Consider the following 14236-nt stretch of genomic DNA (forward strand, 5'->3'; position numbering starts at 1 on the left):
ACCAAAAACAAGTTCAAAAGCAACTTGTTTTCAATTGCACACAGACGTAAGTCAAAAAGCACGTGTGTGTGCGTGCGTGTGTTTTCTTATAGTAAGGCCACATCGGGCTATCTGCTGTGTTAACCAAGGGGAATCAAGACCCTGATTTTGGTGTTGTAAATGTGAAGACTTATCTCTGTCTCGGCGAGGGACGAAAAGCAAGTTAATTTCACTTGCAGCTAGGACTAAGTCCGACACAAGGACTCTGCATTAAGTTATATTAGTCTCTTTGTTTTGCTTTCATTTTTTTCCGAATCTTTTGAGAAAAACACAAACATTTTATATACGTTCATTACCTTTATGTATTTTTTGTCTACTCAACTAAAACGCTTGAAGAAAACAATAAAGAATGTAACTAAATATACGTAACTTCCACATTTTTTTCCTACTTCCTTCAAATGTTTCGAAAGGTTTCACCGTGTAATGTTCCACTTTTTTCTATGTTAGGATTACTTACAGTTTAAAATGCCAAAGTATGCGTCACGGTTATTAAAGTTAATGCAATATTCACATATCATTTGACGCGGAAGAATACTTAGTTCCTTTGTGTCTTAACAGCAAATTAGGTTACAGAAGTGAACAACAGATGACGTTGTTAATAACACTGATGTACTAGCCTATAGATACGAACGTACGCGTTGTCTTCAGTTTTCTTCTCGAGTAATTTCACGAAATGCAATCGTATGATAAAAAAACACATAAGACCTTTACACCATCACACCCATTTTTTTTGGAAAGGGAAGGAGGACTTAGGAACTACTATTTATAAAGTAAATTATGAGTGAGTACTTGATTTAATTTGATATTCAAAGAGGATAATATTTCATAAAATCGACTGGTGAGACTTGAAACAAAAGAAAATATGTACTGGTTATCGATCTTCCACACGTCACAGCTCCTACCAACTTTCATTTTGACCAGGGCCTGGTTCCATATATTTGATTTCATTGCTGGAAAAGAGATTTAAATGTTTTAGGTTTCAATAAACAGCGTAACTAAACTAGTGCCCATTATTTTACATAAACAAACAACGATACTGAAACTGTAAACAGAAGATCAAACACTCGATATTAGAGTTTGTCGCCCACGCTAGTTACACGGGTCACGTGATCAGTCCCTCTAGTGGTGGCTGTTAATATCCTGAAAGGTTCAGTAAGACACGATCTACACTGAATCCGTATAGAATTATGTGTCGTGCGTCTTGAGCTGAGGTGATCGCTTGTAAGTAACGTAGCTCTAACGCTGAGGTTTCCAACGCTACTGGTACTGGTTGGACTAGCATGAAATTAGCGGACTCTTGAAAGGGATAACTCACATCCATCAGGTTACTTTTCTAGATGTAGTGGAAACCTACCTAAATCATGACTCGTCGGTTGGCTCCCTGGTACAGCATTTCCGTCCTGTTCCTCTGTGGCATGTCTTTGTTACTTCAAGGTAAATAAAGTACTATAACTTATCATGAAATATCAGTTTAGATATTTCGTCTTTTTGTCTCTTCTGTTAAATATTTCTTAAAAAATTGATCTAGGTTTTATTCTAAAAAATCCGATGACTTTATTATACCATCAGGAAAGATTCTGTCGACATCCTAACCGAACGTTATTTGTAATAAAATTATAACTTATCTATATAATATAATATGTTCATATAATTCAGGATAACGCTAACTTATGACAAAAAATATATAATATTAATACATCTAGAATTTGTTGTGTTTCAAAATTTGCAGTGAATATTGAAGGAATTTACACATTTTGATAAAACTTAAAAACAACCAACTTTACGCTCCAGATAGACAATAAAACAATATATTTTTATTTAAACCACCGCTTCACATTTGCGGCTCCTTGATAATTGTGTAGATAATTTAATGAATATATAAATATGTATATTTATTTATTTATATTGACCCTGAAGAAGCCGCAAAGGCGAAAGACTGGTTTAAATAAAAATGTTATTTTATATTTATCAGACATGTAAAGACCGTTTTTTAAAAGCTTTTATTCAAATCAAGAATTCAAATTTAGAAAATAATAATTTTAACCATCTTTGACCTGTCTGTTTATTTTGAATATATGTGTAGTCAATAAAACATTGGTTATTTGTAATAAGTTATTATTTATCTTCCAGTTCCTTTTGTTGAAATTAAATGTTTTGTTTTATTACTGGTAAGACCACTTTATGATATATTTTTTACCATTTTATATATTTACTATTGTTCTGCTTCTGCCAACATGTTTATTTCTCTGCTTATATATATAGCATCACTGTCCCATTTGGCAACACGGTTAATAAGTCATTGTTTAATTGTTATTGAACTGTATTGTGTACGTTTATATTTCCCTACAAGGTACAATCGCTATGCTTCTAATAAACAGTAAAAAATATTTAACTGTTGCTTTACTTACTTGATTCTAACGAATTGTGCAGTTACAAAAATGTGTTTTTTTCATTTGTACCAAAGTACAGAATCGACGAATCATTGTTCTGTTTGTATAACGAGACAATTGAATCATTTTGTTGTACCTATATTAAATAGTACGATTACTAAGTAATTATGGAGTTCCTTTCAGATAATAGATTTATTTATATTTCTATTTTTGCTTCTTTTAGGCAACAGGTCACTGATTCCTTGTTCTATTTTTCTTAACAATAGCGAGATTAATAGATCAGTATTGCAAACAATAACGCTACTCAGTCATTAATCTGTTTCTTATTGCTAATACCGATACCAGATTACTATTTTGAGGTTATGATTGAATCACTATGTTTACACTATATGGTGAGGAAACTTTTGTTATTGCTTTGTTTTATCCTAAATAGTGAGATTACATGTGTCTGAGAAAAACTGCAGTCATGCTGTGCTTTATTTATACTGGCTAGTTAAATTACTTTTTCTTATATTTTAAACCAACTAAACCTACGTTTAATGACTTTCTATTTGTATGTATAGTTATTGAATACTTGTTTTGTTCCTCTGTTCTTTGTTTTTTGAAGATAACCACTCTTTTGTTATTTCATTGTTTTTGAATTTCGCGCAAAGCTACACGAGAGATTTGTTTTTTGTTTTGAATTTCGCGCAAAGCTACTCGAGGGCTATCTGCGCTAGCCGTCCCTAATCTAGCAGTGTAAGACAAGAGGGAAGGCACCTAGTCATCACCACCCACCGCCAACTCTTGGGCTACTCTTTCACTAACGAATAGTGGGATTGACCATCACATTATAACGCCCCAACGGCTGAAAGGGCGAGCATGTTTGGTGCTACCGGGATTCGAACCCGCAACCCTCGGATTACGAGTCGAACTCCTTAACACGCTTGGCCATGCCGGGCCTATACGAGAGATATCTGCCTTAAACGTCGCCGTCCCTAATTTAGTAGTGTAAGACTAGATTGAAAGCAGCTAGTCATCGCCACCCACTGCCAATTTTTGGGTTATTCTTTTACCAACGAATAGTCGGATTGACCGTCATATTATATATAATGCCCCCACGGCTGAAAGGGCGAGGAAATTTGGTGCGATGGAGATTCGACCCACATACTAGGAGTCGAACGCCCTACCCATTTGGCCATGCCGGGCCTGTAACACTTATTATCTCTGTAAAAGTGTTCGAATCACCAGCGTGACCGTTGTCTAAGATATAGCAGTCCCACTTGTTATGCTTCAAATAATTTAGTTTGTGTGGGATAGTTGTATAACGCTATACAAGGGCTACCTAGTCTAGAGTTCCATAATTTCAAATTCATAGGATTAAAAGGATGGTAGCCATACAATCAACAGTAACCACTGCCTACTCTTGGACTTTGCAGTCGAGTAGAGGAATTTAACAGTTACTCTTATAACGCACCCACGACCTTAAGTGCGAAACACGATTTTTTTTTGGTGGGGGAATGGGGCAACGGAAGATTTACACGGATCCTTGAAACCACCGTCCAGCACAATAACAACTGGACTACAGCTGACTCATTTGAAATGGATTGTACAATTACGTAATCGCTCTTTTGTTTCTGGAAAGCACTCAGTGATTTCTGAAGTGCCATTTTGATTCATTCGGATAAGCATGACACGGTATTAAGAGCACTCAATTCACAATTTGCGGGTCGAGAGCTCGAATCCTATCACCAAACATGTCCTTTCCGCCGTGGGGACGTTATAATGGGATGATGAATTGCACTTTTCGTTGGTAAAAGAGTAGCCCAATAATTGGCAGTAGATAATGTCGTTGATTAGCTGCTTTCACTCTAGTTTATTACTTGTAAAACACGGATGGCTAACGCAGACAGCCATCGAATAACTTTGAACAAAACTCAATGAACAAACAACAAGCTAATAAAGTAGGAAACGGCTTGAATAGATAACGAAGAAATTTCTATTTTACTGCTTTTTTCGTTTGTTGGAGAAATGTTGTTTTCATTGCATCTTTTTTTTCACTGTACAATTGTTGAATTTGTATTTGGTAAGTTTTAAACTAAAGGGTCACTGGCTTTGTGTTTAGCACTTTTTGGACTTATGGTTAATAGAATATCGTTGTGTAGCTGTGCAATATTTATCTGTTTCTTTTACGTTGTGGATTACTTATTTATTTATATGTCTCAAATGGATTGTACTTTTAATTAATAAAATAATTAACTAAATCGGTACAAATTTTATTTGAATGCTAATCGTTCAGGTTATTAACCTTTAGCATATTCCTCTAGTGTCCAAATAAATCCAGTCACAACAACATTTGTTAATAACTGAAGCTTTGCTATGATGTTCTTCAGAATTAATGACACTATTTATTTTCTAATAGACCTATGGTTATTAACTTATAATTACGTTGTTTGAAACTGAAAACCTCTCAGATTATTGTATGTAAGATGGTAAATTTATAAAAATTAATATTGTTTTAAACTAACTTTCTCCGAAAGAGGACCGAAGAGCGCCTGGAGGAGTCATCTGTTTTAACGACTTGCACAGTAGTGTGTTTGTCTGTCATTCAAACAGTAGACACTAAAATGACGTTTGTACTGTCGTGACGTCAGTAAAACGTGTGCATGCAACAAATCACAAGAATAATTATACACTCTGTAGATTACAAAACAGCTTGACGTATAAATTTTGAAGAAACGAAACGAAAATATTTATCACTCTTAATATTGGCTTGTTTCACTCTTCATCTTCTTCGTATTCTATATTAACCTACTCATCGTGAGGTTTCATTATGTTGTTCATGCACATATATGGCACTATATGGTTTCAGTACCAACGTAAGGAGATAAATGGCCTCTTATTTTTATTAAAACTATCTTATTTCGTTGCATTCTTAAGCTATTAGAAGTAACTATCTTTCATGATGAAGTTTTAGGTGTTAGACAATGTGTGATTTATTATCCCTACTTGTTCTTAACTTTTAAAGTTTATTTCAACTAATATACTAGGTTGATTTGGTTGTTAAGTACAAATATAAACAATTGGCTATCTGTGCCGTGCCCACTACAGATATCGAAACCCATCGTTTAGATTCGTAAACCTTTAGGCTAAGCGCAAGACCACTGTGGGCTAATATGTGAGACTAGAAAATAAAAGTTAAGTCTGAAAATTGATGTATACCTACTGTTATTTAAGTATATCTATCAGATATCTTTTTCTGTTAAGTTACTTTTTACCATTTCCATGACGTTTAATTTCTATCCTTGTTTTATTTTATATCGTATGTGACGTCGTTATTATAATACAGGGTGTTCGGAAAGTCACTGTGCACTTATATATTTATTAATAGACATGTTTCAATATAGAATACAGGAGGTAAATATGAATGACAATTATAAACAATGTTGAAAGTGACCCCCGTTGGCATCACTACAGGCTTGGATCCTTCTTATTTTGTTTCTAAACACCGCTATCAGTTGCTGGCTTGAAATAGACTGAATGAATGCTGATTACAAAACTGCACAGTGACTTTCCGAACATCCTGTACTTTTTATGTAGTTGTTTAATCGTTTGTTTCTTTCTGAATTTCGCGCAAAGCTACACGAGGGATATCTGTGCAAGCCGTCCCTAATTTAGAAGTATAAAAGTGGAGGAAAAGCAGTTAGTCATCATTACCCACCGTCAACTCTTAAGCTACTCTTTTACCAACGAATAGTGGGATTGACCGAACATTATAATTCCTCCCGACTGAAAGGGCGAGCATGTTTGGTGCGACAGGGATTCGAAACCGCGACCCTTAGATTACCAGTCGAGTTCCTTAACACCAGGTCATGCCGGGTCTAAAATTAAAGGAATTTTCCGGTTTATAAGAGTAAAGATTACAGTAGATATATGATAAATTGGCCCGGCATAGCCAGGTGGTTAAGGCACTCCACTTGTAATTTTGAGGGTCGAGGGTTCGAACCCTTGTCGCACCAAACATGCTCGCCCCTTTCAGCCGTGTGTGCGTTATAATGTGACGGTCAATCCCACTATTCATTGGTAAAAGAGTAGCCCATGAGTTAACGGTGGGTGGTGATGACTAGCTGCCTTCCCTCTAGTCTTACACTGCTGAATTAGGGACGGCTAACGCAGATAGCCCTCGTGTAACTTTGCGCGAAATTCAAACAAATCATGATAAATTAATAATAAATATACGAGCCAACGATTTCTAATTTTACTTCGTATTTATTTTTGTGAATATATATACTGCTGGTCAAACAAATCTTAAGGCCAATGAACATAAAAAATATGCATTTTGCGTTGTTAGACTCAACCACTTATTTGAGTAGAGCTTCGAAAATGAAAATAAGAAATGGGAAAACAAAAATCTTTTTTTAGCATTTAATTGGGAAAATGTGAACACCATGAAATTATCCAACGATGCACAAGGAAATAAATAGTTGGTTTAGACCGGTCATTATTCGAATAGCTCTACTTCCCCCCCCCTCTTTAAAATATGCTAGTATGGCCTACTATTGGCGCAGGAGCATCTTATTTCTTGGGAAATATATAAACGACGGATCTGATATTACTTACACACAAAACGATTCGTTAATGGGCAAATAATTACACTATAAGACATATACTTTAAAAAAATCAGAATATCTATACATTTTCGTTATTTTGAACTCTATTTGAGAGTTGGCATCCCTGCTTGCTCCTTCTGCATAGATCTAAGAATGCGATTGGCCGGTTCATGTGATACTATGCTTCCAATAAGCTAATTAATAAATGACTATTACTGTATTTTTGTTTCATTATTTATTGTTATATACAACCATAGTAATTTTATACTGGGTAATACGTATAAACCTCTTGTCCCAAGTCACGGATACTTGAATACAAACATTCGACATGTAGGTAAGCTTTTTGTTCGTTTGAAATTAAGCACAAAGTTACACATTGTGCCAACTGTGTTCTGCTCACCAGGGGTATCAAAACCGGGTTTCTAGTGTCGTAAGTCCGCAGACAAACCGATATGCCACTTGGGGAGCAGGTAGATTAGCAATCCATGACACTTTTTGTTTATTCCAAATAATAAATTATGATTATGTGTCATACAATAAATGTTCTCTATTGAGCAGGCCTTAGCGTTTCTTTTCAACGCTGCGATAATCTATTAGAAATTCTGAGTTGTGCATTTATCCCATGCTTATATATTGCATTGTGACCATTTATCACGAGACGAAACGTCAGCATTAAGTAAGAATGATGACTTAATCAATAAATCGTTAACTAGTTAAGTGTTCAACAGTCTTAAGACAGTATTTTGTAAATTTCTCGGTTGCTTTTTTGATAATTACAAGTAATACTAAAGTGCAAAGATCAACTCCCTGAAAACGAACTGACCAAAGAAATGTTTTCTTATTGAGAATGCAAAATCAGAAAAAAAAAAAAACCACTAAAACGAAAACTTCGAGCGACAACACAAAGGAGTAACAGAAAAACTTTTATTCTAACGTAAATACATTTTTTAGTTAAAAACGACTTTAAAGAAAAATGGTAACCATAATCTAGCTACCGATCACATCTCATTCTACGTCAGTTAAACCAAATCATTGGTTGTAGATGATGAACAATTTTAAACTTTTAAGGTTGAGACACGAAAGGAAGTAAGTTTTTGAATATGTTATGCCCTTCTGAAGGAAACACCCCAGATATCCTTAATTATTCATATTTTCTTTTCATGCAAACATTCTCTTGGAAGAATAACATAGCTTGGCACATTTTTTTTTTTTTTAAATAGGGGAGAAAATCGATAGTTTGGCTTTTCAGGGTTCTACTAAAAGACTTCTGAATAGAAGTGTTACGAACTCAACAAAGTCTTTCGTTCCTGTAAAAAAAAAATATATATATATATATACATATATATTAAAGTATGGTCATTTTTCAAGTGCCTGCTTCCTGAAGAAGTTGTACACCGAATTTTAGGCTTAGTACGTATCAAGCTTAATAAAATTGAAAAAAAAAACGACTAGCAGATGGTATCATACATTTTTAAAACATAGATTCTGGTCAGCAGTTTGGTTTAAATTTCGCGCAAAGCTACACCAGGGATATCTGCGGTAGCCGTCCTTAATTTAGTAGTGTAAGGCAAGAGGAAAGGCAGCTAATCATCACCACTAACCGCCAACGTTTGGGTTAATCTTTTACCAACGAATAATGGGATTGGTCGTCACATTATAACGCCCACACGGCTGAAAGGGCAAGCATGTTTGGTATGACGGGGATTCGAACCCGCAATTCTAGGATTACGAGTGGAGCGCCTTAACCACCTGGCCATCACACAGTTAGTACATAAACGAATATAAACTGAAAGTTAGTTGACAATACCAATAAGATGTGCTCGTAAAGCAAACATGGATGAAATGAAGAAGTGAGCGAAAACCTTGGATTCCAAACAGTACAAATAAAAAGTTGAAATAAAAGACGGTGAATTTATTTGTTTGCATAGATGCAGCACTTGAATTATAGAAAAATGGGTTAACAAGGGAGACTCCATTGCATGTTCTCACAATCAGGCATTTCACAGGGTTTTTTTTTTGTTGTTTTCGTTCTTTTAACAAGGGAATGATATTTTTATTTCTATTAATAAAGGAGACGATGCCCCCCGGTTTTGCCACAATTCAAGCATTGCATAGATGAATAAAAATAAGTTAAAGTTAGCACAAAGCTATACATTTTGTGCAGTATACAGGAACAAGTTTACTGAGCAAGAAACTGGTGTGACATACAGTCATCGTCGACCACCAAGGTATTTGCGCGATATCATCATGAACGTATAAATCAGTTGATACGGTTTTGTACCATAAAATAAGAAACAGTTGCAGGTAAGAGAATTCTGGCTTATAAACAGTATGGGTGAATAAACAATTACAGTTAACAGACAGTCACCGTGTTAATATAACTTTTGAACAACAGGTGGTAGTAGTTTTGTTTGTTTGTTTATTTTTTGAATTTCGCTCAAAGCTACTCGAGGGTTATCTGCGCTAGCCGTCCCTAATTTAGCAGTGTAAAACTAGAGGGAAGGAAGCTAGTCATCACCACCCACCGCCAACTCTTGGGCTACTCTTTCACCAACGAATAGTGGGATTGACCGACACATTATGACGCCCCCACGGCATGTTTGGTGCGACCGGGATTCGAACCCGCGACCCTCGGATTACGAATCGAACGCCTCAACACGCTTGGCCATGCCGGGCCGGTGTAGTTTTAATTTTAATAGTTTGGATTGTTTTGAATTTCGCGCAAAGCTACACGAGGGCTATCTGTGCTAGCTGTCTCTAATTTAGTAGTGTAAGACTAGAGGGAAGACAGCTAATCATCACCACCCACAGCTAACTCTAGGGCTACTCTTTTACCAACAATTGTGGGATTGACCGTAACATTATAACGCCCTCATCGCTGAAAGGGCAAGCATGTGGCCTGAAAGGGGTGAAGTGGAGAGAATCCTCAAATGAAATGTTTGTCAGAATAACCTGCAAGACTTGGAAGATTTAAAAATGATATCTATCGGAATAGCTCACAATACTTGGTTGATCTAAAAATTATGTCTATCGGAATAACCTACAGTATTCAGAGGTTCTAAAAGTTATGTCTGTTGTAACAACCCACAATGTTAATAGGATCTAAAAATGATGTCTATTGGTATAGCTCACGATACTTGGATGATCTAAAAAATTATGCCCATCAGAATAACCCACAACATTTGGAAGTTCTAAAAATTATGTCTGTTGAGATAACCCCCAATATTAATAGGATATAAAAATGATGCCTATTGGAATAGCTCACAATACTTGGGGATCTAAAAATTATGTCTATTGGAATAACCCACAACATTTGGGGGTTCTAAAATTGTCTATTGGAATAACAATATTTGGAGGATCTAAAAATTATCATTAGAAAAGATTGAATCAATGAATAACATCCGATGTCTGTGGAAACTTCATTCGGGGTTAGACTTCTCAAGCTGTAATTTTTTTTTTAACATAGAAATTATTATTCTCATTGTGCTACTGGTGAAATTGATATTCAGTTTTTGAGATATAATTGTATTAAACATATTTTTGTTTCTTTATAACAGTTCTGCATGATTAACTAATAAAATACAGTAGACGGTTTAAAATAGTAAAAATCAAACTGTTGGTAACACGCAGTTAATACATAATTGTAACTTTGTGGATTTGTTAAGCAGAAACTTGTGTCTGCCTAAAGAACAGTCCCGAGTATAATTTAGAATATGGATGTACGAGTTACAGAGAGTGTGTGTGTGTGTTTATAAGAAATTAAGAGAAAAACATGCCGACGAAACACAAGACCACCAGTTTGCTTCAAAAATATCTGAAATTAACGGACTCAATAATTATGCCAGGCCTGGCATGGCCTAGCGCGTTAAGGCGTGCGTTTCGTAATCTGAGGGTCGCGGGTTCGCACCCGAGTCATGCCAAAACATGCTCGCCCTCCCAGCCGTGAGGGCGTTATAATGTTACGGTCAATCCCACTATTCGTTGGTAAAAGAGTAGCACAAGAGTTGGCGGTGGGTGGTGATGACTAGCTGCCTTTTCTCTAGTCTTACACTGCTAAATTAGGGACGGCTACCACAGATAGCCCTCGAGTTACTTTGTGCGAAATTCCAAAACAAAACAAACAAACTCAATAATTATGTATCTCAGAACGGATGTTATGGGTATTAACACTTTTAGTAACAAGGACAGAACAACGTTTCGACCTTCCTAGGTTAAGACTTTCCTTCAGGTTAAGAAAGAGAATTTGATTGTAACCGTTTAACGATTAGTTTTAGGTTTATTTGATGTCGATCATTTTGTTTGAAGAAAACATTCATGTAACAGTATCCACAGACTGTAGCAGATCATTAAAACATGTTAACCCTACTATCTCAGTTACAGCAACAGACTGACTCCGTGCGTAAATCAAGACAACATTGAGCGTATTAGATTTCTCCTATCTCGTTCTCACAAACTGACCACTGGTTTTATCCGTAATATATGTGCAATTAAGTCCGCCGTTGGAACAGCGGGTAAATTTAAGAGCTCACAACGCTAAAATCCGTGGTTTGATTCTCCACGGTGGCCACAGCGGACAGCCTAATGTGGCTTTGCTATAAAAAAACAAACAAACAAAAGAAGTGTAGTGAATTACAGGATAGCACTTTAAAAAACGTGAATCGTAAAACTACAAATAAAAAATGTATAATGGACGAAAACAATTCACTGATTACAAAGTTTACTTTTAAGATAAAATTGATTTATGCATACGTGATTTCAGAATATGAAGAACATTCCACGTGTTTCCAGTCTCTTGTACGGACTGTGAAGATAAACTACACGGCCGAAAGTATGTGGACACCCAACCATCACACTCATATGTGCTTATAAAACATCTCATTGCAAAACCATGGGCATTAATATGGAGTTGGTCCTCGCTTTGCTGCCATCACAGCCTCCATTCTTCTGGGGAGGTTTTTCACTAGATTTTGGAACATGGCTGCGAGGATTCGCTCCTATTCAGCCACGAGAGCATTAGTCAAGTCGAACACTGATGTCGGGTGAGAAGGCCTGGTTCGCAGTCGGCATTCCAATTCATACCAAAGGTGTTCGATGAGGTTGAAGTCAGAGCTCTGTGCAGGCCAGTCAAGTTCTTCCACACCAACTCGGCAAACCATGTCTTTATTGACCTCTCTTTGTGCACGGGGTCACTGTCATGCTGAAACAAAAAATAGCCATCCCCCAACTGTTGCCACAAAGTTGGAAGCACACAATTCTCTAGAATGTCATTGTATACCGAAGCATTAAGATTTCCCTTCACTGGAACTAAAAATCCTGACCCAAACCATAATAAACAGCCCCAGACCATTATTTCTCCTCCACAAAACTTTACAGTTAGCACTATGCATTCAGGCAGGTAGCGTTTTCCTAGCATTCGTCAAACCCAGATTCGTCCGTCAGACTGCCAGATAATGAAGCGTGATTCATAACCCCAGAGAACGCGTTTCTGCTGCTCCAGAGTCCAATGGCGGTGTGCTTTACATCACTCCAGCCGACGTTTGGCATCGCGCATGGCGATCTTGGGTTACGTGCAGCTGCTCGGTCATGGAAACCCATTTCATGAAGTTCCCGACGAACAGTTCTTTTGCTGACGTTGCTTCCAGAGGCAGTTGCAACACTCACTACCAAGTTTCAAACTGTGGACAGACGGTTTTACGCACTACGCGCTTAAGCACTCGGCGGTCCCGTTCTGTGAGCTTATGTGGCCTACTGTTTCGTGGCTGAGCTGTTGTTGCTCTTAGACGTTTGCACTCCACAATAACAGCGCTTACAGTTGACTGGGGAAGCTCTATTGGGGTAGAAATTTGACGAACTGACTTGTTGGAAAGGTGGTATCCTATGGCAGCGCCACGTTGAAAGTCACTGAGCTCTTTAGTATGACCATACTGCTGCCATTGTTTGTCTATAGAGATTACATGGCTGTGTGCTTGATTTTATGCACCTGTTAGCAATGGTTGTGGCTGAAATAGCCGAACCGACTAATTGGAAGTGGTGTCCACATACTTTGGGCCATATAGTGTAAGTAGAATATGTTCGGTAGGCCACCAGCTTGTTCTCTTTGTTTCGGACATTTTTACATAGTCGTCTTTAATTTTGAATTAATAAACTAGAAGGAAAGAATGTTATCAACAGCACCTACCGCCAGGTCTCTAGCTAGTCTTGTCTCACGAAATTGTGGATTTAAATGCCACCTTTATACCATACCAGCGATCCCAGAGTGCAATACACGTTTTTGTAGCAATAGGTTGAGAGCCATAAATACATGGATTTATACTTTATGCAGGCCAGAAGCAGACAGTTTAATACACTGTATAAATACCGATTTTATACGAGGTATTTAATTTATAAGCATTTGTTACAATGTCAGAATGTGTAAAAGTTCACAGTCACAGACACTAAATATATATAATTAAAAGGAAACATGTTTTTCGTACACTAATCTTTCCAGCGTCCTAATATAAGTTCACTATATCGAAACATGGGTCTTTCTTATTTGTGCTCCAGAAACTGAGTCATTTATATTATTCTTTGTAAGGATCAAGCGCATTTAAAATCGCTGAAATTGAAACTCTTTTCTTATGTCTTAGTTTAAGTCTTCAACTATGAACTTGCTTCCATTGTTCTAGAACTCTCTTTATCTTTTATTCTCCATGCCTACTGTACTTGTGTTTCTGGAAATTAAACAACAACAAAACCAGATAGCATGAAATTTCAGTTACGTTTTCCTCGTGCTTCACTTTTGACGGTTTTAAAACCTTGATTTTCTTGGCTGAGTTCTGTGTTTTATTTTTCAACATTTTTCAATAAATTCAACATTAAACTTACATTATTAATTTTCTTACCTAGCTTGGCATGGCCTAGCGCGTTTAGGCGTGCGCTTCGTAATCTGAGGGTCGCGGGTTCGCGCCCAACATGCACGCCCTCCCAGCCGTGGGGGCGTTATAATGTGACGGTCAATCCCACTTTTCGTTGTTAAAAGAGTAGCCCAAGAGTTGGCAGTGGGTGGTGATGACTAGCTGTCTTACACTACTAAATTAGGGACGGCTAGCTCAGATAGCCCTCGAGTAGCTTTGTGCGAAATTCCAAAACAAACAAATTTTCTTACCATAAATAAATCAACAAATGTTTTGCATGAATATAATAAAATTTCTAAGGTAAGCCAATCGCATGAACATGGAT

General features: G+C 36.9%; 1 protein-coding gene across 1 annotated transcript in view; it reads left to right on the forward strand.

The window, feature by feature from the left end:
• Positions 1 to 1192: 1192 nt before the first annotated feature.
• LOC143237340 (neural cell adhesion molecule 2-like) overlaps positions 1193 to 14236 on the forward strand; it is a 112598-nt gene continuing 99554 nt past the window's right edge. The window contains exon 1 of the mRNA XM_076476482.1: positions 1193 to 1473. Coding sequence (XP_076332597.1) covers positions 1401 to 1473 — 73 coding nt within the window. The 5' untranslated portion in view covers positions 1193 to 1400. The remainder of the gene's footprint in view (positions 1474 to 14236) is intronic.

This window comes from Tachypleus tridentatus, chromosome 13 (assembly GCF_004210375.1).
Source record: "Tachypleus tridentatus isolate NWPU-2018 chromosome 13, ASM421037v1, whole genome shotgun sequence".
Lineage (NCBI taxonomy): Eukaryota > Metazoa > Arthropoda > Merostomata > Xiphosura > Limulidae > Tachypleus > Tachypleus tridentatus.